The sequence below is a fragment of the Chlorocebus sabaeus genome, chromosome 21, assembly GCF_047675955.1.
Source record: "Chlorocebus sabaeus isolate Y175 chromosome 21, mChlSab1.0.hap1, whole genome shotgun sequence".
In the NCBI taxonomy this organism is placed as follows: domain Eukaryota; kingdom Metazoa; phylum Chordata; class Mammalia; order Primates; family Cercopithecidae; genus Chlorocebus; species Chlorocebus sabaeus.
The window spans coordinates 83,738,470-83,761,493 of NC_132924.1; the positions used below are offsets into that span (position 1 = coordinate 83,738,470).

A 23,024-nucleotide genomic window follows, 5' to 3' on the forward strand; every position below is an offset into this window, starting at 1 on the left:
TTATTTTGAGCCTATGTGTATCAGTGCACATGAGATGGGTCTCCTGAATACAGCACACTGATGGGTCTTGATTCTGTATCCAATTTGCCAGTCTGTGTCTTTTAATTGGAGCATTTAGCCCATTTACATTTAAGGTTGTTCTGTGTGAATTTGATCCTCTCATTATGATGTTAGCTGGTTATTTTGCTTGTTAGTTGATGCAGTTTCTTCCTAGCATTGATGGTCTTTACAATTTGGCATGTTTTTGCAGTGGCTGGGACTGGTTATTCTTTTCCATGTTTAGTGCTTCCTTCAGGAGCTCTTATATGTCAGGCCTGGTGGTGACAAAATCTCTCAGCATTTGTTTGTCTGTAAAGGATTTTATTTCTCCTTCACTTATGAAGCTTAGTTTGGCTGGATATGAAATTCTGGGTTGAAAATTCTTTTCTTTAAGAATGTTGAATATTGGCCCCCACTCTCTTCTGGGTTGTAGAGTTTCTTCCGAGAGATCCGCTGTTAGTCTGATGGGCTTCCCTTTGTGGGTAACCCAACCTTTCTCTCTGGCTGCCCTTAATATTTTTTACTTCATTTCAACTTTGGTGAATCTGACAATTATGTGTCTTGGAGTTGCTCTTCTTGAGGAGTTCTCTATATTTATGGCATTCTCCATATTTCCTGAATTTGAATGTTGGCCTGCCTTGCTATGTTGGGGAAGTTCTCCTGGATAATATCCTGCAGAGTGTTTTCCAACTTGGTTCCATTTTCCCCATCTCTTTAAGGTACACTAATCAGACACAGATTTGGTCTTTTCACATAGTCCCATATTTCTTGGAGGCTTTGTTCATTTCTTCTTACTTTTTTTTCTCTAAACTTCTCTTCTTGCTTCATTTCATTCATTTAATCTTTAATCACTGATATCCTTTGTTCCACTTGATCAAATCGGTTACTGAAGCTTGTGCATGCATCATGTAGTTCTTGTGCCATGGTTTTCAGCTCCGTCAGGTCATTTAAGGTCTTCTCCACACTGTTTATTCTAGTTAGCCATTTGTCTAATCTTTTTTCAAGGTTTTTAGCTTCTTTGCGATGGGTTCGAACATCCTCTTTTAGCTCGGAAAAGTTTGTTATTACCAATTGTCTGAAGCCTTCTTCTCTCAACTCATCAAAGTCATTCTCCATCCAGCTTTGTTCTGTTGCTGGTGAGGAGCTGCATTCCTTTGGAGGAGAAGAGGCACTCTGAGTTTTAGAATTTTCAGCTTTTCCGCTCTGGTTTCTCCCCATCTTTGTGGTTTTATCTACCTTTGGTCTTTGATGATGGTGACATACCAATGGGGTTTTGGTGTGGATGTCCTTTCTGTTTGTTAGTTTTCCTTCTAACAGTCAGGACCCTCAGCTGCAGGTCTGTTGGAGTTTGCTGGAGGTTCACTCCAGACCCTGTTTGCCTGGGCATCACCAGTGGAGGCTGCAGAACAGCAAATATTGCAGAACAGCAAATGTTGCTGCCTGATCCTTCCTCTGGAAGCTTCATCTCAGAGGGGCACCCGGCTGTATGAGGTGTCAGTTGGCCTCTACTGGGATGTGTCTCTCACTTAAGCTACTCAGGGGCCAGGGACCCACTTGAGGAGGCATTCTGTCCAATCTCAGATCTCAAACTCCATGCTGGGAGAACCACAACTCTCTTCAAAGCTGTCAGACAGGGACGTTTAAGTTTGGAGAAGTTTCTGTTGCCTTTTGTTCAGCTATGCCCTGACCCCAGAGGTGGAGTCTACAGAGGCAGGCTGGCCTCCTTGAGCTGCAGTGGGTTCTACCCAGTTCAAGCTTCCCAGCCACTTTGTTTTCCTATTCAAGCCTCAGCAATGGTGGATGCCCCTCCCCCAGCCTTGCTGCCACCTTGCAGTTCGATCTCAGACTGCTGTCCTAGTAGTGAGTGAGCCTCTGTGGGCATGGGACCTTCTAAGTCAGGCATAGGATATAATCTCCTGGTGTGCCATTTGCTAAGACCCTTGGAAAAGTGCAGTATCAGGGTGGGAGTATCCCGATTTTCCAGGTACCGTCTGTCACAGCTTCCCTTGGCTAGGAAAGGGAATTCCTGACCCCTTGTGCTTCCCAGGTGAGGTGATGCCCTGCCCTGCTCTGTTGGCTGCACCCACTGTCTGACAAGCCCCAGTGAGATGAATCCGGTACCCTCAGTTGGAAATGCAGAAAACACCCATCTTCTGCATTGCTCATGCTGGGAGCTGTAGAATGGAACTGTTCCTATTCGGCCATCTTGGAACCTCTGATATACAACACATTTTTATAAATTACTTGGTAAAATTGTTTGAAATGACTTTTGTAAAGTGAAAAAAAATTTACAAATCTCAATCTTCCTGAGGTACAATTATTATTTCACATTTTACAAACTAAATGTATAAAACACAATATACACACTACACCCTGAGCAGTAAACTGGCAGTAATGTTTGAGAGGAAACTATTTAAGTGACTGAAATCGTTTATACAGCTTAAATTTATAATTCACGGGAGGGGAACTCCATTCATCTTAGAAGGCTCAGCCTATGGCACCCCTTCTGTGACGGTTTCCCCCATTCCTATTTCCCCAGACACAATCAGATTTACAGCCCTTTCTGCTCACATTGCACCTATTCCATGCTCTATACCTGCCACTGAATTGTATGTTAACTGTTTGCCTCTTTACAGTTCCTCCTTCCCCCACCAGTAGACTATGAGAACCTATGTTTTATCTACCTTGATTTTCCTGTCCTTAACACAGTGCCTAGGATTCATACATTGATTGGACAGAATTTTATTGTCAATTATGAGCAATCGTATGACCAAGTTGAGCAAGATAAACTCTGCTCTAGAATAGACTACTAGCTCACAGTCTAGTAGGGGAGAAAATATGTACACGAATCATTAACATGCACAGTGACACATTAATGAACGTATATGCCAGGTAGAGCAGTGACTCTGCCTGGGGTCGTATTCCTGAAGAAGTAACTAGTCAGCTGAGCTGTTCAACAAGCATTAGGCATTAACTCTGCTGGTAATGTGCTGGATGGCTAGTGAATAGAAAATTGAATAGGAAGAGCATTTACCTTCCCTCCAAAGATTTACAATCTTGAATGAATAGTTCGAGTAACAATGGCACGAGTAATCAATAAGGTAGCAAGGCTGATAGCCAATGGGCTAAACTGTTAAAATATTGAACTCTTCTATACCAGTGGTAAATAGCAGCCACTACCAGCACCTGTCTATTTGTTCTTTACTCTACCTCCCCTCAGTACTCCCAATCCTCTCTTATATGACCCTTAGACCTTCCTGTGTTCCAGCAAGTAAAGGGTCAATACCCTTATGCACTAAACATTTTACAAATAATTCCAAGGGAGGCACTTTGCCAAGAAAGAAAAAAAAATTACAAGCTTTGAAATAGCAGTATTTGGTCAACTGCAGTTAAAAGCCATGGTATGAAGTTCAAGTTGGGGGAAAGAGAAAACGGAACTGAAGAATTGAGAAGGGCAATGAAGAGCCAGAGAAAAATTTTAAGTGATCTGCTTTAAAAAAAAATTCTGACCAACATTAGTATGTAAGTGCTCATCAATATTTGTTGAATATGATGATGCTATGATGAAAAAGAAGCTTTCATAAACACAGACTTAGATGCAGGGAATTTACTCCCTTATCCATACAAATTACAGACTCTATTATTCTACTATAATTTTGCAATTGGTGATATCAGTATTACAGACGTGAATACTGAGAAATAATTAGGGGAAGAAAATCAAACTTGGCTGATCTGGACTGTTTTTTGTTCTATTTCACTCAGACCTTTTAAACAAATAGTATGACTAAATGCTGATAAATGGGTTTACCTATCATTGTGAATAGGCATGATATCACTCAGAAATGCAGGATTAAAAAGGGCCAATAAGAAAGGCTTGACTGTATGCAAGTATCAATAGAATGGGTTCTCCATTACTTTAATTCCTTATTTTCGGAACAGGTAAGAAATTCCTCATTAATGGATGTGCTCAATGAGAATTAAACACTCAAGACAGGACCTGACAAATCATTGTTTTATTTTAACATCACTGTTTGCTGTTCTTCCTAACTGGCAGTTACTACTTTGTAGATACTACAAATCACAATATAATTCCCATCATTATATGTATAATATGTGTTCCTTCTTGTTCTACCTTAACAGTAAGTGGCAAATACATCATTTTTATTGAATATTAATTTTCAATTTATTTCAGCAGCAAGCACCAAAATCAAAACCCAACAATCAATAGAATAAGTATATGTAACAAATAATCTGAAATTTAGCCCCATTAAGACATGTGGGTGCAGTATTTTTATATTCTCAAAGATCTACATATTTTGGGGGCATTAAACAACAGGGAACTAAAATTTAACACAAAATCAGGTGCCATTTAACACTGTTTAACGTTTGAAAATTATTTATTTAATAATACAGATCGTCTTAATGTGCTGTAAATTTTTCTCACACAGCATCATATTGTTGGAAGTTATTCCCTTTTGGAGGTTTCGTTTTTCCATTCCTCTTTAGTAACTGGCATCCCAATGCCAGCAACTCAGGTAGATTCATGCAGTCATTCCTCTTCTCTCTGTACTGGTAAGCGCTCTGGAGGAAGAACAGATTCTAATTTCTGCCAGCGCTCTGGGGGCCACAGGATATGTGTGGCATGGGCATGCAGAAGTCCTAGGGAAACCTGAATTCATGAGAAACACAAAGAAAGCAAGAAAGAAATCATTTTATAAAAATAGTTATTAATATATTGAAAGCAGAATTTAATCCAGGTTTAACATTCAATGGAAAGGTGAAGATGAATAAAAAAAAGAGTAAACACCTTTTGTAGCCATTGAAATACAAAGAAAAAAACAGTAAGCACCTATATAGCATTTTTCTAGGTGCTATTATATGTAAACTCCTTTAATCCTCACAAAAGCCATTTGAGGTAGGTTCTGTTAATATTTTCCTTTTACAGACGAGAAAGAAAAGCTCAAAGAGGTTAAAAAATTTGCCAAAAGTCATATAGCTACCAAGTGGTTAGTCTGTCTTTAGAACCAAGCAGTTTGACACCAGAGTCCACCATCTTAACCATTATCCTCAAGAGCCTGATTGCATAGACCCAGGAAGCATAAATCTGGTGTATGTTCTCAGAATTTCCCACAGAGTTATTGGTATCCTAGAGAGACTTTCTTTATGAAAAAATCACAGAGCCCTAAAAAATATATATATATTGTAAAAAACATTGTCCCACCTACTAGATGAGCAGCAGGAGTTATGTGTGAGACTGGGTGGGCTGTCTCCATGGAGAATACACTGAGTAACACGGATCTAGTACTCATGGAGAGAGGTGGAAAACCAAGAGAAAGCAAACAAGGTGGGATGGGTAGTGAGGAAAAATAATAAAGTATACAGATCATGGCAGATGGTAAAGAATCCCCATTAGCAGAGGCGAGTAGAGATTGGCGAGGATGGAAGAGGTGAGGGGGAGGACTTAAGGCTGAGCCCAAAGACAGGAAGGGAGCCCTTAAACATCTTATATCTTCTTAAAGACATCAATTTCAGTGAACAGAAGAACAGAGCAAACTTGTTTAAAAGGAAGATCAGGGTCTTATCTTCAGAGATTACCCTTCAACAGGTCTGAAGGAAGGCCTGGAAATCTGTGTTTTTTAAAAAATTGTAGTTATAGTTATTATCACATGATATTTTAATGGTATTTAGAAGCTTACAAAATACACTCATATTTAGCAGATATATACTGAGTGCCAGTTATAAAGTAATACTATACGTCCACTTTACCATTTTCAAATGTTTTTCCTATAAATTGGACTTCCACAGAGATTAACATAAAACATTCCTTTCACTGAAGCTCTTCTATTTGCTATTACATGAATTCAAGAAATCTCTTCTATTTACTATTGTACGTATTCAAAAAAATCACATTGTCTAGGGACTCAAAGACAGAGCTGGATGTCAGGGAAGGTTTCCAAAAAGATAATCAGAAACACATTGTTTACAAAGAAGAAGAAGAAGAAAAATCTTTTAACAACAACTTGAAATACAAACTAAATAAGCACGAAGGGTAGCAAGAAGCCCTTGGGCTCAATAAAGGGTTTTTTCTTCTACTTGTTATTTTGAAAATCAGACCTATAAAAAATTTGAAAGTGTGGCACAAAAAACAGCTCCATCAAAAGTAAGCATTTACATTTTGCTGCATTCATTTCTTCCTCATTTTATGTGTGTGTACATATATGTTACATGTACAAAGCTACTTCTTCTAAACTGTTTGATAGTTGTTGACATCATACTAAATTTATCCCTGAATACTTCATCATATATCTCCTGAGAACTAAGACCGTTTCATATATGAACATAATAGCATTATTATACACAAGATATTTAATGTAGATACAATATTACTTATTACAGAGTCCATATTCAAAATTTTCCGATTGTTCTAGTGATGTCTTTCATAGCCATTGTTTTAAAAACTCAAGGTCTAATCAAGGGTCACAGATTGCATTTGATGCTCATTGCTTTGCTTCGATTTACATTTAATTTCTTTTAATCTGGAGTCCCGGCAAGTTGCCTTGTAAAATGTCCTATATCTGGAATTGCTTGATTTTTTCCCCTCATGACTAGAGTCAAGTTCCATCAAATCAGGAGGCACAAAATGTTGGTGCATCTCATTGTTATGAAGCCAAGTTTGATCACTTAAGGCAATATTGACTAGATTTCTTCATCACAAATAAATCTTTTCCCTTCTGTAATGAATAACTCTGTGATATATTTTATAATAATGTAAATATCCTATATGCCAGCTATATTTCATCTAATTGTTTTAACATTCATTGATGACCCTGCTGAATCACTTATTACATTAGGGATTACAAAAAGAATGATTTTCCAAATGTATTCTTTCTTTTGCATTTATTAGTTGGCATTGTTCTCTAAAAAAAAGTGCTTTCCCTCTCACCCTGCCTCTACTGTAATATCAAGAAGTCCTTTTATAAGTCAAAATCTGTGACTACTTTTTATTTATCTGTTTGATCAAATGTCTTAAGTTTGGCCAGTGGGAGCTCTATGTGTCCTTTGGAGACATCTCCATCTGTATTTTAGCACTACCTTACTTTTTGACACTACTAGTTGTTACAGGCTTACCTTTTATCTTATACCTGTTCCACCTGAGATCAGACATTTCTTTAAAGTGCCTTGGTTTCTTTTAGCAAGGAATGCTATTTAGAAACCAAGATTTGGTACAAGGTGTGCTCAGTGCTCCTAGGGTATCAATATTCTATGCCATTTCAGGGAATACATATAAAAAATCCAATACCACAAGGTTCTCCCTCACCTTCTGCACTCCATATTTTATCTCCCTTCTTCCACAGTGATTATCCTGGCTCCCCCACAACATTAACACATTTACTCATTTATACTTCCCTAAAATATACTCAAAATAGTTTCAAGGTGAGTACATTACAACCATTACCAACAACAAATTTGCTGAGTACAAATTAAGATTTCTATGTAATTATTTTAGTCCTTAAAATATATCTCATTTTAAGGGTGTACTCGTAGGCTGGAGTACAGTGGCACAATCTCGGCTTACTGCAAGCTCTGCCTCCCAGGTTCACGCCATTCTCCTGCCTCAGCCTCCTGAGTAGTTGTGACTACAGGCAGCTGCCACCACACCTAGCTAATATTTTGTATTTTTAGTAGAGAGGGGGTTTCACTGTGTTAGCCAGGATGGTCTCGATCTCCTGACCTAGTGATCCGCCTGCCTCGGCCTCGGCCTCCCAAAGTGCTGGGATTACAGGCATGAGCCACTGTGCCTGGCCTGGAATAAATTCTTTATTTTCTCCCCCATATAGTTATGTTAGCATTTGATAGAGAGTTAGGCTCATTTGTTTCTATTTATATTCAATTTTAGAGTTTGCTTTTATTACCCATTTTTGATTCCATTTTATTTTCGAATATATAAAAATTTACATCATTCAAAAGTTAAGATTATTTTTTTAAGATGTGGTAGGCAGAATGATGCCTCCTCCGCCACTGTCCTGGCAAAAGATGTCCACATCTTAATTGCCAGAAGCTGTGAATATGTTAGAGAATAAAGAAGAATTAAGAGTGCTAACCAGTTGACCTTAAGATAACAAGAATATTCTCTATTATTTTATGGACCTGAATGTAATCACAAGGGTCCTAAACAGTGAAAGCAGGAGGCAGAAGGGTCAGATTCAAAGAGATTTGAAAATGTGGTGCTGCTGGCTTTGAAGTTGGAGAAAAGGACCATGAGCCAAGGAATGCAGGCAGCCTCTTGAAGCTAGAGAAAGGAAGGAGATGAATTATCCTCTAGAACTTTCAGAAGGAATGCAGCCCTGTTGACACCTTAACTTTAGCCCAGTGAGACCCATATTGGACTTATGATCTCCAGAACTGTAAAATAGTAAATTTGTGTTGTTGTAAGGATCTACATTTATGGAAATTTATTCTATCAGCAATAGGAAACTAAAACAAAAAGTATACAAGAGAAATCCCATTCCCATCTTCCACCCATCCCCAATAGGTAACTAATTTTATTAGTTTCCGGTTTGCTGTTTCTGTTTCGTTTTTGAAGAGGAAAAAAAGCAAATAAGCATACATACGTGTTCCTTTTTCCCTTTTAGACTTATACCAAAGGTAACATGCTATACTCTCTTTTGCACCTTGCTTTTATTCTCAACAATATATCCTGGAAGCTACCTCTATCACTTCATAGAAATGAAGTCTGTGTTTTTTTGAAGTCTCCTCACCCCATCTAACCCTAGTGATTCTGCTGATTACTCAATTGGGGAACCTAAATCTGTAGTTTCCACTTTGTTTCACATCCTGAAAAGGTAAACCTAATCAGCTTTAAAGAATCCCTTGAATGTATTCCAGAACATCCTAAATAACCATTCCAACTACATTAACTTCCAGGAAATACTTCCCTAGATCTAAATGATCTGTCATATTGCAGTTTTTATCCGGTTTTGTTCTTATCTGAGCTCAGCAGAGTTGGAAAACAGCTGGTCTCCATCTCTTCCACAATAACCCTTTTTAAAATTTGATAACTGCTACTCAGATGTACCTCAAGCCTTTATTTGCTTTTCAAGATGTTTAACTTTTTTTTCATAAGGGTGATTTGCCAGTCTTCTAACTTGGCTGAACTCTTGCCAATACATCTGCTTGCTTGCTTAGCTTTGGACTCAGTTTTGGGCATAGTGATTCAATTTTTTTAACACTCATTTTACCAAAACCAATCTTAGAATTCTTTTATTTTAAACATTTATTAAAGCTACTAATCTTGCTTCCTGAAAAAAAAAAATTCATCTTCACAATGATGAATGATGAGAATTCTATCAGATAACATCAATATTCCTTTAAAACATGGTATGGAATGCAAAATTCAGGGTTTCTTTTTTTAATACTGAGAATAATAGAGTGAGAGAGAGCCTATTCATCCTCCATAGTGTCTTTTCACGGATCTTCATTTTTAAAAATTGATATGTCTACAGGCAGGCAAAGAGCATAGTGAATATAGAAGGAGATAAAAATCCAGAAATATATGAACTTTGTAAAAATTAAAAGTTATCCTTCAGGTACAGTTTTGGCTTGCATACTGGTTGTATTAGGTAGGTTCTCCAGAGAAACTGAACCAACAGGATGTGTGTGTACACACACACATATATATATATATATATATATATATAGAGAGAGAGAGAGAGAGAGAGAGAGAGAGAGAGAGAGAGAGCGAGAGAGAGATTTATTTTTAAGGAATTAGCACATGTGATTGTGGAGGCTTGGCAAGTCCAGAATCTGACAAGGGAGGTCAGCTGACTGGAGACCCAGGAAAAAGTTGCAGTTCAAGTCCAAAGGCAGACTGCTTGTGAACCAGGAAGAGTCAATGTTGCGGGTGAGGTCTGAAGATGATCTGCTGGCGTGTTCCTTCTTACTCAGGGGAAGTCATCCTGTTGTTCTATTCAGGCCTTCAACTGATTGGAAGAGGCTTACCCACATTACAGAGAGTAACCTGCTTTACTCAAAGTCAATCACTTAAATGTAAATCTCATTCAAAAGCACCCTCACAGAAATATCCAGAATAATGTTTGACCAAAGATCTGGGCACACTGGCTCAGCCAACCTGACACATAAAATTCACCATCACACCTGACAAATACAATCCCCCTGCTCTTTGCTTGCTCAGTGTTACACTCAGTGCTTACTCTATGCAGGGCAGTGTTCTGAATGACTCACACATACTGACTCATTTAATTCTCACAATAACCCATGGGGTAAGTACTATTACTGCCTCTATTTCATAGTCGAGGTAGTCTAGGTGCAGCAATGCATTTTTTTGAGTCCAGACTCAAATACATAAACTCTGTTTCTAGAAGCTTTCTATCAGGATCACCATATCATTTATCATCCAAATGAAACACTTCTGGCAGTCCAAGGGGGTGCTAATTTAATTAAGTCAGGACAATAAAAATAAATCAGGACTGTCCTTGACAAATCAGAATATAGTTGCCCTAATATAGTTGCTTCTCAATACAGCTAGGTCCCACATTCTTTCCTGAAAAAATAGACTCATCACAAGTAAGTGTACATTGTTATGTGCTAAATTGTGTTACCTCAAGTTTATATGTTGAAGTCCTAACTCGTAATACCTCAGAATGCGACTGTATTTGGATACAGAAACTTTAAAGGGATGACTAAGTAAAAATGAGGCCAGAAGGCAACTGGATTAGTGATCATATGAGAAGAGGAGATTATGACACACAGAGAAACACCAGAAGCACATGTGAACACAGAGAAGTTCATGTGAGAACATAGTAAAAAGGTGGCCATCAACAGCCAAGGAGGGGGACTGTAGAAAAAAACCAAACATACTGAACCCTTGATCTCGGATTTCTAGTTCCAGAATTGTCAGAAAATAAATTTATGTTGTTTAAGCCACACAGTCTGTAGTATTTTGTTATGAGAACCCTAGCAAGCTAATATACACATGAATTAAAATAACACTGTGCAGCCGGGTGCAGTGGCTCACGCCTATTATCCCAGCACTTTGGGAGGCCGAGGTGGGCAGATCACCTCAGGTCAGGAGTTCGAGACCAGCCTGGTCAACGTGGCAAAACCCCATCTCTATTAAAAATACAAACATTAGACAGATGCAGTGGCACCTGCCTGTAATCCCAGCTACCTGCGAGGCCGAGGCAGAAGAATCGCTTGAACCCTGGAGTCAGAGGTTGCAGTGAGCCGAGATCACGCCACTGCACCCCAGCTTCGGTGACAGAGGGAGACTCCGTCTCAAAAACAAACAAACAAAAAAACAAACAAAAAAAACACTGCTAGAAGTCAGGTCCATGAAATGTCCTAATACTCCTCAAAATAGGGGAACAAAGAAATATGTTGAGAGAAAAGTAAAACAATTTCTGCTTTAAAGAAAAAGAGAGAGATGATTAAGTATATATAACTCTTCCAATAAGTTAAATACTTTGAACAACTAACCTGACATCTTGTTGGAACTTGATTCTCCCCTCTCCTTACTTATTTGTGTCCCATGTGTAACTGGGTCTCCTTCAATGTATTCACATTTTTCAGGTATAAGAAAGTTACTTTTACAGTAAATTTCAAAACACAATAGCAAAAGCATATTAAATGAACCCTGAAAACCTTGAGCAGATCATTGCATTTGTAGTATCTACTGAATGTGAAGATAAGTCTCCTACATGTCTTAATAGAACTCTTGTAATAACTGTTGCCCCTATGGTACAGTGGGAGGACACTGAGCCCACAGATTGGGAATTCGTAATCTAGAACAGTAGTCACCAAACTGTTTTGATTATGCATCAGCAAAAACTTTGAGGATTCATCCCTATTATTTATGTTAAAATTACATATATACTATTAACAATCCATAAAATCAAATGTTAATATGGCTTAGATTCTTATTTTAGATACAAATAGAAGTTATAATATTTTTTTCTTGCCTCCCATGGATCATTGTATTCACTACTTGAATATTCCTGCTTCCCACTTTAGCAATCTCTGTTTTAGGAAACACCAAAATTACTGGCTGGAAAGTGATCAGGGATATCAGTCAATGGGTTGTTTCGCCCACACAATGCCAATGAACCACATGGACTACATTTGCACTGAATTGCCTGTCTTTGATTGAGTTGGCTCCACTGAGAAGTTATTTTGGCATCTGGTAGACACAGTCTTCATGATCCCAGCGTTTCCTTCAGATGCCAGGGGGACAGGTGTGTGTGGCTCTGGTTCCCTCCCCTCCCTTTCCACAAACCTATAGTCTACAGAACACTCTTTCATTTCTTGGCTTCAGGTAGTTTCACCCTCTCTTGAGGGAAAGGCTTGCAAGGACATGATAAGGACAAGCAAATGCAAAAGAGCCTTGAGTTGGGATAGAGGAAAAAACACAGGAAAGAAAATAAGGAAGAACAGGACCAGTAGTGGGAGGAAAGACATTTTTAAAAAGATGTTCAGGCACTTCTACTATGCGAGGGGCCCTCACCAGACACTGAATTTGCTAGCCCCTTAATCTTGGATTTCCTAACCTCCAGAACTGTGAGCAATACATTTCTGTTTAGATGCTTAAAAAAAAAGATGTTCAGAACTTGTATTGGTCTATTCTCAAGCTGCTAATAACTAATAAAGACATACCCAAGACTAGGTAATTTATAAAGGAAAGAGGTTTTATTGACTCACAGTTACTGTGAGGAAACTTACAATCATAGCAGAAGGGGAAGCAAACATGTCCTTCTTTACATGGTGGCAGCAAGCAGAAGTGCTGAGCAAAAAGGGGAAAAGCCCTTTATAAAACCATCAGATATCATGAGACTCACTCACGATCACAACAACAACATGAGGGTAACTGACCCTATGATTCAATTACCTCCTACCAGGTCCCTTCCATGACATGTGGGGATTGTGGGAATTACAATTCAAGATGAGATTTAAGTGGGGACACAGCCAAACCACATCATTCCACACCCAGCCCCTCCCAAATCTCATGTCCTCTCATTTCAAGACACAATCATGTCTTTCCAACAGTCCCCCAAAGTCATAACTCATTCCACCATTAACCCAAAAGTCTAAGCCCAAAGTCCCATCTGAGACAAGGCAAGTCCCTTTTGCCAAGAGCCTGTAAAATCATAAGCAAGTTAGTTACACCCTAGATACAATGAGGGTACAGGCATTGGGTAAACACACCCATTCCAATGGGAGAAATTGGCGAATACAAAGGGACTACAGGCCCCATGCAAGTCTGAAATCCAGTAGGGTAGTCATTAAAGCTTAAAGTTCCAAAATGATTCTCCTTTGACTCCATGTCTCATATCCAGGTCATGCTGATGCAAGAGGTGAGCTCCAATGGCCTTGGGCAGCTCTGTCCCTGTGGCTTTGCAGGGAACACCTCCCCTTCTGGCTGCTTTCATGGGGTGGTATTGACTGTCTGCAGCTTTTCCAGGTGCACAATGCAAGCTGTCAGTGGATCTACCATTTTGGGGTCTGGAGGACGGTGGCCCTCTTCTCACAGTTCCATTAGGCAGTGCCCCAGTGGGGACTCTGTGAGGGCTCCAACCCCACATTTCCCTTCCACACGGCCCTAGCAGAGGTTCTTCATGAGAGCTCCCCATCTGCAGCAGACTTCTTCCTGGACATCCAGGTATTTCCATATATCCTCTGAAGTCTAGATGGAGGTTTCCAAACCTCAGTTCTTGACTTCTATGCACCTGCAAGCCCAACCACATGGTAGCTGCCAAGGCTTGGGGCTCACTCCGAAGCAATGCTGTGCCTTGGCCCCTTTTAGCCACAGCTGAAGCCAAAACAGCTGGGACTCAGGGCACTATGTCCTGAGGCTGCTTAGAGCAGGTAGGCACTGGGCCCAACCCATGAAACCATTTTTCCCTCCTAGGCCTCCAGGCCTGTGATGGGAGGGACTGCCATGATGGTCTCTGACATGCCCTGGAGACATTTTCTTCATTGTTTTGGCAATTAACATTGGGCTTCTTATTACTTATGCAAATTTCTGCAGCTGGGTTGAATTTCTCCCAAGAAAATGAGTTTTTCTTTTCTACCACACCTTCAGGCTGCAAGTGTTCCAAACTTTATACTCTGTCACCTCTTGTATGCTTTGCTTCTTAGAAATTTCTTCCAGCAGATACCCTAAATCATCTCTCTCAAGTTTAAAGTTCCACAGATCTCTAGGGCAGGAGGAAAATGCCCCCAGTCTCTTTGCTAAAGCATAACAAAAGTCATCTTTGTTCCAGTTCCCAACAAGTTCCTCATCTCCATCTGAGACCACCTCAGCCTAGATTTTATTGTCCATATCACTAACAGTATTTTGCTCAAAGCTATTAAACAAGTCTTTAGGAAGTTCCAAACTTTCCCATATCTTCCTGTCTTCTGAGCCCTCCAAGTCTCTATGAAGTTCTAAACTTTCTCACACTTTTCTGTCTTTTTCTGAGCCCTCCAAACTGTTCCAACCTCTGCCTGTTACCTAGTTCCAAAGTTGCTTCTACTTTTTGGGGTATCTTTAAGCAGAAACCCACTCCCAGTATCAACTTACTGTATTTGTCCATTCTCATGCCACAAATAAAGACCTACTTGAGACTGTGTAATTTATAAAGGATAGAGGTTTAATTGACTCACAGTTCAGCATGACTGGAGAGGCCTCAGGTAACTTACAATCATGGCAGAAGGGGAAGCAAGCATGTCATTCTTCACATGGTGACAGCAAGGAGAAGTGTCAAGCAAAAGGGGGAAAGCCCCTTATAAAACCACCAGATCTCATGAGAACTCAGTCACTATCATGAGAATAGCATGAGGGAAACCACTTCCATGATTCAAATACCTCCCACCAGGTCCCTCCCATGACACATGGGGATTATAAGAACTATAATTCAAGATATGATTTGGGTGGGGACACAGCCAAACCATATCAGAACTAGGGCCAGGGTCAGAAGATGATCAATGTGAGGTGTGAGGAATGAGGTGAAGCACAAAACTTTTAAATCCATTTGATTAAAATATTTTTTATGCAGGAAAAACAATCTGCACTTTTAGCAAATAAAATATTTTGATGAATTTACTTAGCAGCGTAAGAAGAGAGAGAAATTTCCAAATAAACAAAGCACCAGTCAGATGATATTTATTCTACAATATTAAATTACCTATAATTATGTTCGAAAGTCAAAACAAACTGAAACAATATCCAAAATTTGAAATGTTGTTCTAACATAAGTACTGATTTCTTAATGCTTAAAGAAATGTCAGCTCTCCAACCTGACATCAAAGGTCCTTCACAGTCACATCCTTCCAAACTCATCTTCATGATTTCTCAGTACAAGCACTCTACTCTCAGGGCCTCTCCAGAGCACCCACAACAGGACATACCATATCTATCTGCCTGCTTCTGATTGTCCTTTCAGTTTGTAATACTCTTCCTTAGATCCCTGGATCCCTCTTGCAAGACCCAATTCAGTCCTGACTCTTCCATCCCAGCCACTCCAATTCATATCCGTTTGTTCCTGACCAAGGAATCGAAGCCTGGTGTAGCGTCTCCCAAATATCCAGTTCTTCCCAATATGAAGATCAATATATTTGAGTTAAATATATTTTTTATAAAGTAGCACATCTCTTATCTTCTTGACCTCCCACCTTTGGATCCAGAGGATTATACAGCTATCATCCAGTGTTTTCTCTCAGCATGTATAAGGCTAGTGGTGAGTATAAGGCTAGTGAGGTATCATTAAAAGTGGTGATCCTTTTTGGACCATAACTTATCTGCCAGTGATCCCTGCCTTCAGGTCCTTGTTTAAAGGGGAAACCAATGGTTCGGGCCCCAACTTAATTCAAATGAACAAAATCAGCACAGTAGTGGCTACACCCTTTATTAGGCTCAAAAAAACAGGCTCAGTTCTCCCAGTTTTTCTCTCCCCAAATGCACCCGTATTTCATCAAAGGCAGAACCCACTCCTCCTGGGCTTCTTACTACCAGGTTGTCACATCCGAAAACCAATTTTCTTCTCACTGGTTTAGTTATTTCTAAGTCTTCTTAATGAGATTTTGAAAACATTATTATTGGGTTAATAAATGTTTCTTGCTTAAAGGAACAAAATTTAATAATATAAGAACCAAAACATTCGTGTGGTTAGGTCAGCAATGACCAATACAAAGTAATTTACTTTCTTATCATAGTACTTACAGCTTTAAAATAGGTTTTAAATAAAACTTACAGTTTTAAAACAAATTTAGTACCTCATCAAAATAAGATAATCACAAATGAAGCTTTAAGAAATTCCCTAAGCATAGTGTGACCATGCAATTTATTACCCAAATTAGGACATTTAAGAGTGAAGGGGGTTATTAATAATTAAACTGGGACAGTAGGTGTAAGCCAAGGTGGCTCTAGGATATACAGTCATCCTCCTTATATATCATCCCATTATTTTGACAAGTGAACATTTATTGACTATTGCTATACTCTGAGGGCCTTACATATATAACCTCTCTTACTACTAAAATTAAACCTGCAGTATAGATATTACTAATTGCCTTTTGCAAAAAAAAAAAAAAAAAAAAAAAAACCTCAGAATTACTAAGTAACATGCTGATGGCTGTAAGGCTAGTAAATGATAGAAGCAAGATTTGAAATAGGCATGATTCAAAATTCATGCTGCTCCCACTATAAGGTACTGCTTCTTCTGTGATGTTATGTAATAATTTATGTTTCCATCACTATAGCAAGGATCAGCAAACATTTTCTCTAAAGAGTCAGAGAGTAAATAGTTTAGGCTTACAGGCCATATGATCTCTGTTGAAACTACTCAACTCTGTACCTGCAGCACAAAACAGGCATGGACAATATGTAAGTGAATATAACATTTGTTCCAATGAAACTTGATTTACAAAAACAGGCAACAAGCTGTATTTGGCCTGAGGGCCATTGTTCACCAACCCCTGATTTTTACTCTAGACCCTATAACGTCTTTGATGGGACAGGCAGAGGTTCTAGCTCACCTTTTCTACATTATAAATTAGCACGGTGTTTTGAACAAGATTGGGAACTACCTGTCAGCAATAAGTATTTACTGAATGGGTGAATTAAGGAGGAAAGCTTGTTTGTAAATGCTGTATTTTATTATCTGGGCATCAAGGAAATTCCTTAACCTACATTAATGGAAACACCCATAGTTCTTTAGAAAACAGTATTAAGTAACAGGAGGGCTTCCATAATCACTGATGATATGCCACAATGGACTGACAGCAATCTATCCCTACAAAGAACTGTGAGACAGTCTCAAAAGTGTTTTGAAAAGGTACAATATGCAATTCCCTAGTACACTTCCTGGTACTGCACTGACAACATGCCCCAATTCTTTCTGGATTGGGTACCACAAAGGGGGATGTTGTCCTTATAATCACTGCTGAGACCAGGGCTGTGAGTGTCAAAGAGAGAGCAAGGTCACTAACAAGAAGCACAGGACTTCACTTGCAGCTTCTACTGTGATGTCATGCATTCAACATGATGCCACAAGTGCAGGGGGATGTCCTGACTGTACAGAGACACTGCTTTCCTGATCCCACCTCTCTGGTCACCAGTTTTTGCTCATGTCAACATTACACATGAACAATAACAACCATAATAAAGGCACAACTTTAAAAGCAATCTAAGAGACTAAGAAAAAGAAAGAAGAACAAAATGATTCCTTTAATAAATAGCACAACATTGAGATTTCTTGTGGATACTAGCAAAGCAGATGCATGGTTTAAGTAAATCAAACAGTATTAGAAATAAAGGCAGGCAAGACCAAATGTCACATAGAAAAATGAGCAATTGCACTGTTAAAAATGATCAAAAAGATATTTTTAAAAAGACTAAAGCATATCAATCATGCTATCTACTTTATTTTTAAACATGGATTGACATATCCATACTTGAATTTTTTCACCAACATTTTTGGATACAGGAGACTAGGTTCATACAGAGAACAGTATTAGCCTACTATCCACTCACACATTCCCACGATGCTTATCTACACAGCATACAGAACAGATAAACACAACTCCTAATAAACAAAGGCATGCACACAGAATGCTTCCATTCCACGTAAGCACTGACTGATATGCACTCAAAGACAACCTGATAAGAGCAAAGCTTTGGTTGTTTAGGTGAATGAGGTATGTGAATATCATGTGCCAAAGAATTATGCTGAAGGCAAACAAGAAGAGCCTCAAAACTCCTAAGCTCTAAGCTTTGGTGAGCCAAAAAGGATAAAAGAAAAAAAAAAAAAAAACAGGTAGAAAGCAATGGAGGAGTGGAGAAGGGAGGCTCTGGAAAAAATGGATAGATAGGTTAGTACAGGGAGGAAGGAGCAGCAGATAAAGTAAAAGGCACAGAGTCAGGGGTGGCACAATGGGTGACCTTTCTTTGTGGGAAATGAGCTACTGAGATTGCCCCCTCTGGTATCACCATCCTGCGAGACCCTAGCAGTAGTGATAGTTCTGGAAGCATGTCACTGTGCAGAAAGACCTAGCATCATTTTCTTCCTCCTCCTTGAACTTAGAAGAGTAATGGCCCTTGCACCTAGGAATATTTCCTGTAGAAAAGAACTCTTTCCTTCCTGAAGATATAATACAGGTCCACAGACCTTACTAGCAATTCTAAAAATCGAAAGAGTTCCAAAAATATGAAGTTTTTTGTAACCTTCTGGTAGCAAAATCTGACCTGACCGGAGCTGCTATAAAATTATAGTCTATTTATCCCACAGAGTATGCCAATTCATACTTCTGGCTGCAGAAATATTAATGTGCTTGATTCTAGAAGCCGCCCCAGTCTCTGCTGGGAGTATTATGTTACATATGGCATAGACATAGTTTAAATATGCTGTTTATAGATACTGATATCACCGTTCCAACAGCTGAAAAGTCTGAATTCAGTAGTATAAGTTTCCTAGTTTCAGATGCGATATTAACATCTTTAAATATAAGCAAAGGTGAATATTTACCAAAGATAATAAATGTAATCAGAGATATAGGCTCAATCCTAGGTGGGATTGGCACCCTACTAGATGCTGGAAATATACAGAAGGTAATAAACATGATCCCTGTCACTTAGGACCTTATGATCTGGTGGGAAAGACAGATGTTTAAACAAAGTTTTGAACTACAACCTGGCATGCTAGACATACAAAGGAGCCAAGTACCCTGAGAGTAGAGGTTGTGGCCAAGCGAGACTCTGCCTCAAAAAAAAAAAAAAAAAAAAAAAAAAAAGAAAGAAAAGGCTCCACTGAGCAGATTCATCTAAGTTAGCTCTAAAGGATGCTGCTGACTTCACTCCTCTAAGGACAGATCTTCACCTATGACATCCCTTTCCAGATTTTTATCTAGAACATTCTCCTAATCTTTCATTAATTTCAAAGGTGAGATAATGTGATAGGTTTATACAATGTAATATTTTGCAATTTAAAAGCAAGACCCTATGGTTTGGAAGAGATTCAAAATGAGACTCTCTCTTTCAAAGGCCTCATTCTAGGACAAGTGTTTTCCTTCATTACCAACAATTTTAACTTTAATCATTTCAAAGCAATTTTCCTGTTCAAGACTTAGCTTTAATCAGAATGCATTTTCAGGTCACTTCATAGCCTCTTCATGCTTCTCTCTGGATAACTACAGAATCACGCATAATCATTCTAGTCCCCTCAAGACACCCTCAGTAAGTAGTCAGTTCAACATTTTATGCAAAAATAGATACAAAACAGGCCTCTGGGGGTATCTCCAGCTAATTTTCATGAATTAATTTCCCAGGATTGATGTTTATGCACCAGTCTCTTTATCACATAATCAAATCACTGGAGTTGAAGTGGTCTAACTCCTTATTTTGCAGCTTGATTAAGCAGGTGATGAAATATTTGAATATAATTTGGATAGTTAACAGCTCACACTATTCACAATAATCCAAGGTGGATGGATGACATTACCGACCGATGTCTCATTGTGTTCTTGTTTTCTTTCCAGTAGTTGATGTCCCACATGTTATTTTTATGCTGGAGATAAAACAGTTCATATAAATACATGAGTGGAGAGGTGTGAAAGGCTTTAATATTGATGATGTTGTTTTAAACCACATTTAGACCAACTAGGCAGGCAGCCACTGAGACAGACTAGATTGTCATTGGTTAAGAGAGGATTTGGGATGACAAGGTGTCTGATACCCACTGCCAATCCCGCTGCTGTGGTGAATGCAGCCATTCCTCTGCTGGGGTTACCTCTGTTCATCTGGGTGGCTATTTGGCTTCTGGCCTCTATCTAAACATCTCCCCCTACTTCCCTTCCCTCTTTGTCTCTACTTTCAAAATAAAAGGGGAGAGGCTTAGAAAATAAACAACCAGAAATGAAAGAAGATAAATAAAAGTAACAACTACAAAGACCAAGATAGTCGCTGTGACTAGCACCACATCCGGTGCCACGTGAAGAAGACAACAGGCTAACTTACACAGCTTTCATATGAGAGGAAACTTCATATTTTTAAAGAGAGACTAACTCTTCCTCTGATTTAATTTTTGCAACACATTTCTAACATAGGGACTAGTACAGGACACTCTAAGTATCATAACAAACAATATTCACACATTAGGTTGCCCCAAAAAAGGCAGAAACAGAGTTCAAGTTGCTGGCAATTTGGTGAATGTTATTTTGCATAAGACTAACGTGACTTGGTCTTATATGTAATCTCTAGACACCTAATTTATTCCCATGATGAGAACTTAGATTATGTGGAGGCTTGGATAGGTAGAATGCCCTTAAAATTATTTTTCTCAACTGTGTTTTTCATATATAAGATCTGTTTTGTTTATGGCCAGAGAGAATTCCTGATTCCAAACTATTGCTACATGTCTGCAAGTGAATGATGAGCCAGATGAGTGAGCCGCTCCACTCTGCCTGTCTCCTCACCCTAAAATGACACTTTGAGTGGTCAGAGCTATAACTGCAGTTCTTACTTTACACCAGAAAATCCAGAAAATTGTGTTGTTGAAGACAAAATAAAGCATAATAAAATGTAATGGAAAAAGTGGTCTAAATCCGAGAAAAACTGACTTCTCAAGAAGAAACAGATCTAGCATGTGCTTGAAGTTTTAAATGTGCACATGGTGAAGCAGGGTTTACCTCACTGAGATCATTACAGGTGTGGGCATGGCACAATTGGTAACACCAGTCTTAATGATGGCTGCATGTCTGTCCATGTGTCCGTGAAAATAAATGTCTTCTTCTATTGCCTACTCCTCCAGGAAAATGATCCAGATATTCCTTTTCTCCACTCCCAGCAGTTAGGTGGAAGCAGCTGTCCTGGGCCCAGGCAATCAGATGCCCACATCTAGGACCATGAACATGGAGGGAGTAATGTGAAGACACAGAAGCACAGATTACTGGCAGAGACATGAGTGCCAGAAAGTGTCCAGAAACACCAATTGCCATCCTCCCTGCCTTGTTCCTGTGGAGTGGCATAGGGGTGTGCTGTGTTGCTAGCTGTGAAATTCCCAAGCCTAGTTTTCATTGCAATTTTTCTGTAAGCTAGCCAATATTCTTCTAATGACATCTTGTCTGCTAAAATTAGTAAGGATTTTTAAAAAAAACAAAACAAAAAAACAAAACTGAGAATGGGTTTGGGTTGTTTGAAACTGAGATGCCAGATTGGTAGGCTGATGTGGAAATACTGCTGAAAGAATAATGTTTATAAGGAGATTAGAAATTAACTCTAATTCCCAGTTCCACAGGTGGGAAAACAGGCCCAGAAATGCTACCCAGAGTCACTCAGTTAGCTAGAGATGGGACTTCAAAACCGATTACTGGCTCTTAATTTGAAGCCCTTTTCACTATACCGATCAGTGAAATGAGGAAAAGACCCTAGAAATTGTAATGTTCGTTAAGGGACCCGCATCCATGCTTTCTACACCTGCTTTTACCCTAGGGAAATGTGAGGTCTTTCATTTTCTGCAGGAAAAACGAAACAAAACAAAACACACACAAAAAACACCACTGCACATGAAGGTTTGTACACAGCCATGCCACTCTGTTTGGGAATTGTTCTGATTTGTAGCAGCAGGGCATGTTACAAGCCACTGGGCTGTAAGGAACACTTGCTGAGGGCAACAAGAAAACTAGTGATTATTACAGCAACTTTACATCAATGGGCATAAAAGGCCCTGAAACATAAAGAAATGTGGTAAGATTCCTTTTACTTAACACAACAGATATGCACAGGCCTACTACATGCAAAGCACACAGCAAGGTGTTCTATTTCATAAATGTACCAAGCTGTGTGAGACATAGAATCAGGCCTTTAAAGGCTATAATTCACCGAGCAGGACAGTTGTCATAAACTTGACCCATGCAATGTGTTTGGCAGAAGTGGAGAAGAGGTTGTAGGAACTGAGAGTAATCTAGTGAGTAATTCAAGCCATTGAAGGATCAGGAAGAGAGACAGGTTCTCACTGGGGAAATGACCTCTGACTGCAATCTGAAGGAAAAAAAAATGGCAAGAGAGTGGTCAGCAAGAGAATAGTCAGGACTTTTTTGCAATGTTGCTGACAAAAGATATGACCATGCATAGGAAAAGAAGAAAGAAAAATACTTTGAGATTGAAATCCAACTTCCCTAGTTTGGCATCCAGGCCCTTCATAAATGTTCCTCCGTTTCGTTTCATTTCTCAGCACTCATCAGCTTGTAGCCTGAATCACTCTTATGCCTCCTTGAAAACACTCAGATCTCTCACAGCACGCTCTCATCCCTCACAGCTCTGGACATTTGTACATACTGTTGTTTCTGCCTCCCAGAAGACTTTCTCTTGCTCTTTACCTAGATAACTCCTCTTCATCTTTCCAGAAGTGCCTACATGCCACCTCCTTCTGGAAGGCTTCCATGACCTCTTCTCAGTTTCAGCAGCTTGTGACTAATTCAAACTAGTAATTCTCATACTG

The 23,024-nt window shown here is 39.2% G+C and overlaps 1 protein-coding gene across 3 annotated transcripts in view; it reads right to left on the minus strand.

Annotated features, from left to right (window-relative positions):
- Window positions 1-4,035: 4,035 nt before the first annotated feature.
- IMMP2L (inner mitochondrial membrane peptidase subunit 2) overlaps window positions 4,036-23,024 on the minus strand; it is an 878,275-nt gene continuing 859,286 nt past the window's right edge. For all 3 annotated transcript variants that reach the window (XM_073009282.1, XM_007982612.3, XM_038004317.2), the window contains one exon: window positions 4,036-4,708. In XM_073009282.1, the coding sequence (XP_072865383.1) occupies window positions 4,699-4,708 (10 nt within the window). In that variant the 3' untranslated portion in view covers window positions 4,036-4,698. The remainder of the gene's footprint in view (window positions 4,709-23,024) is intronic.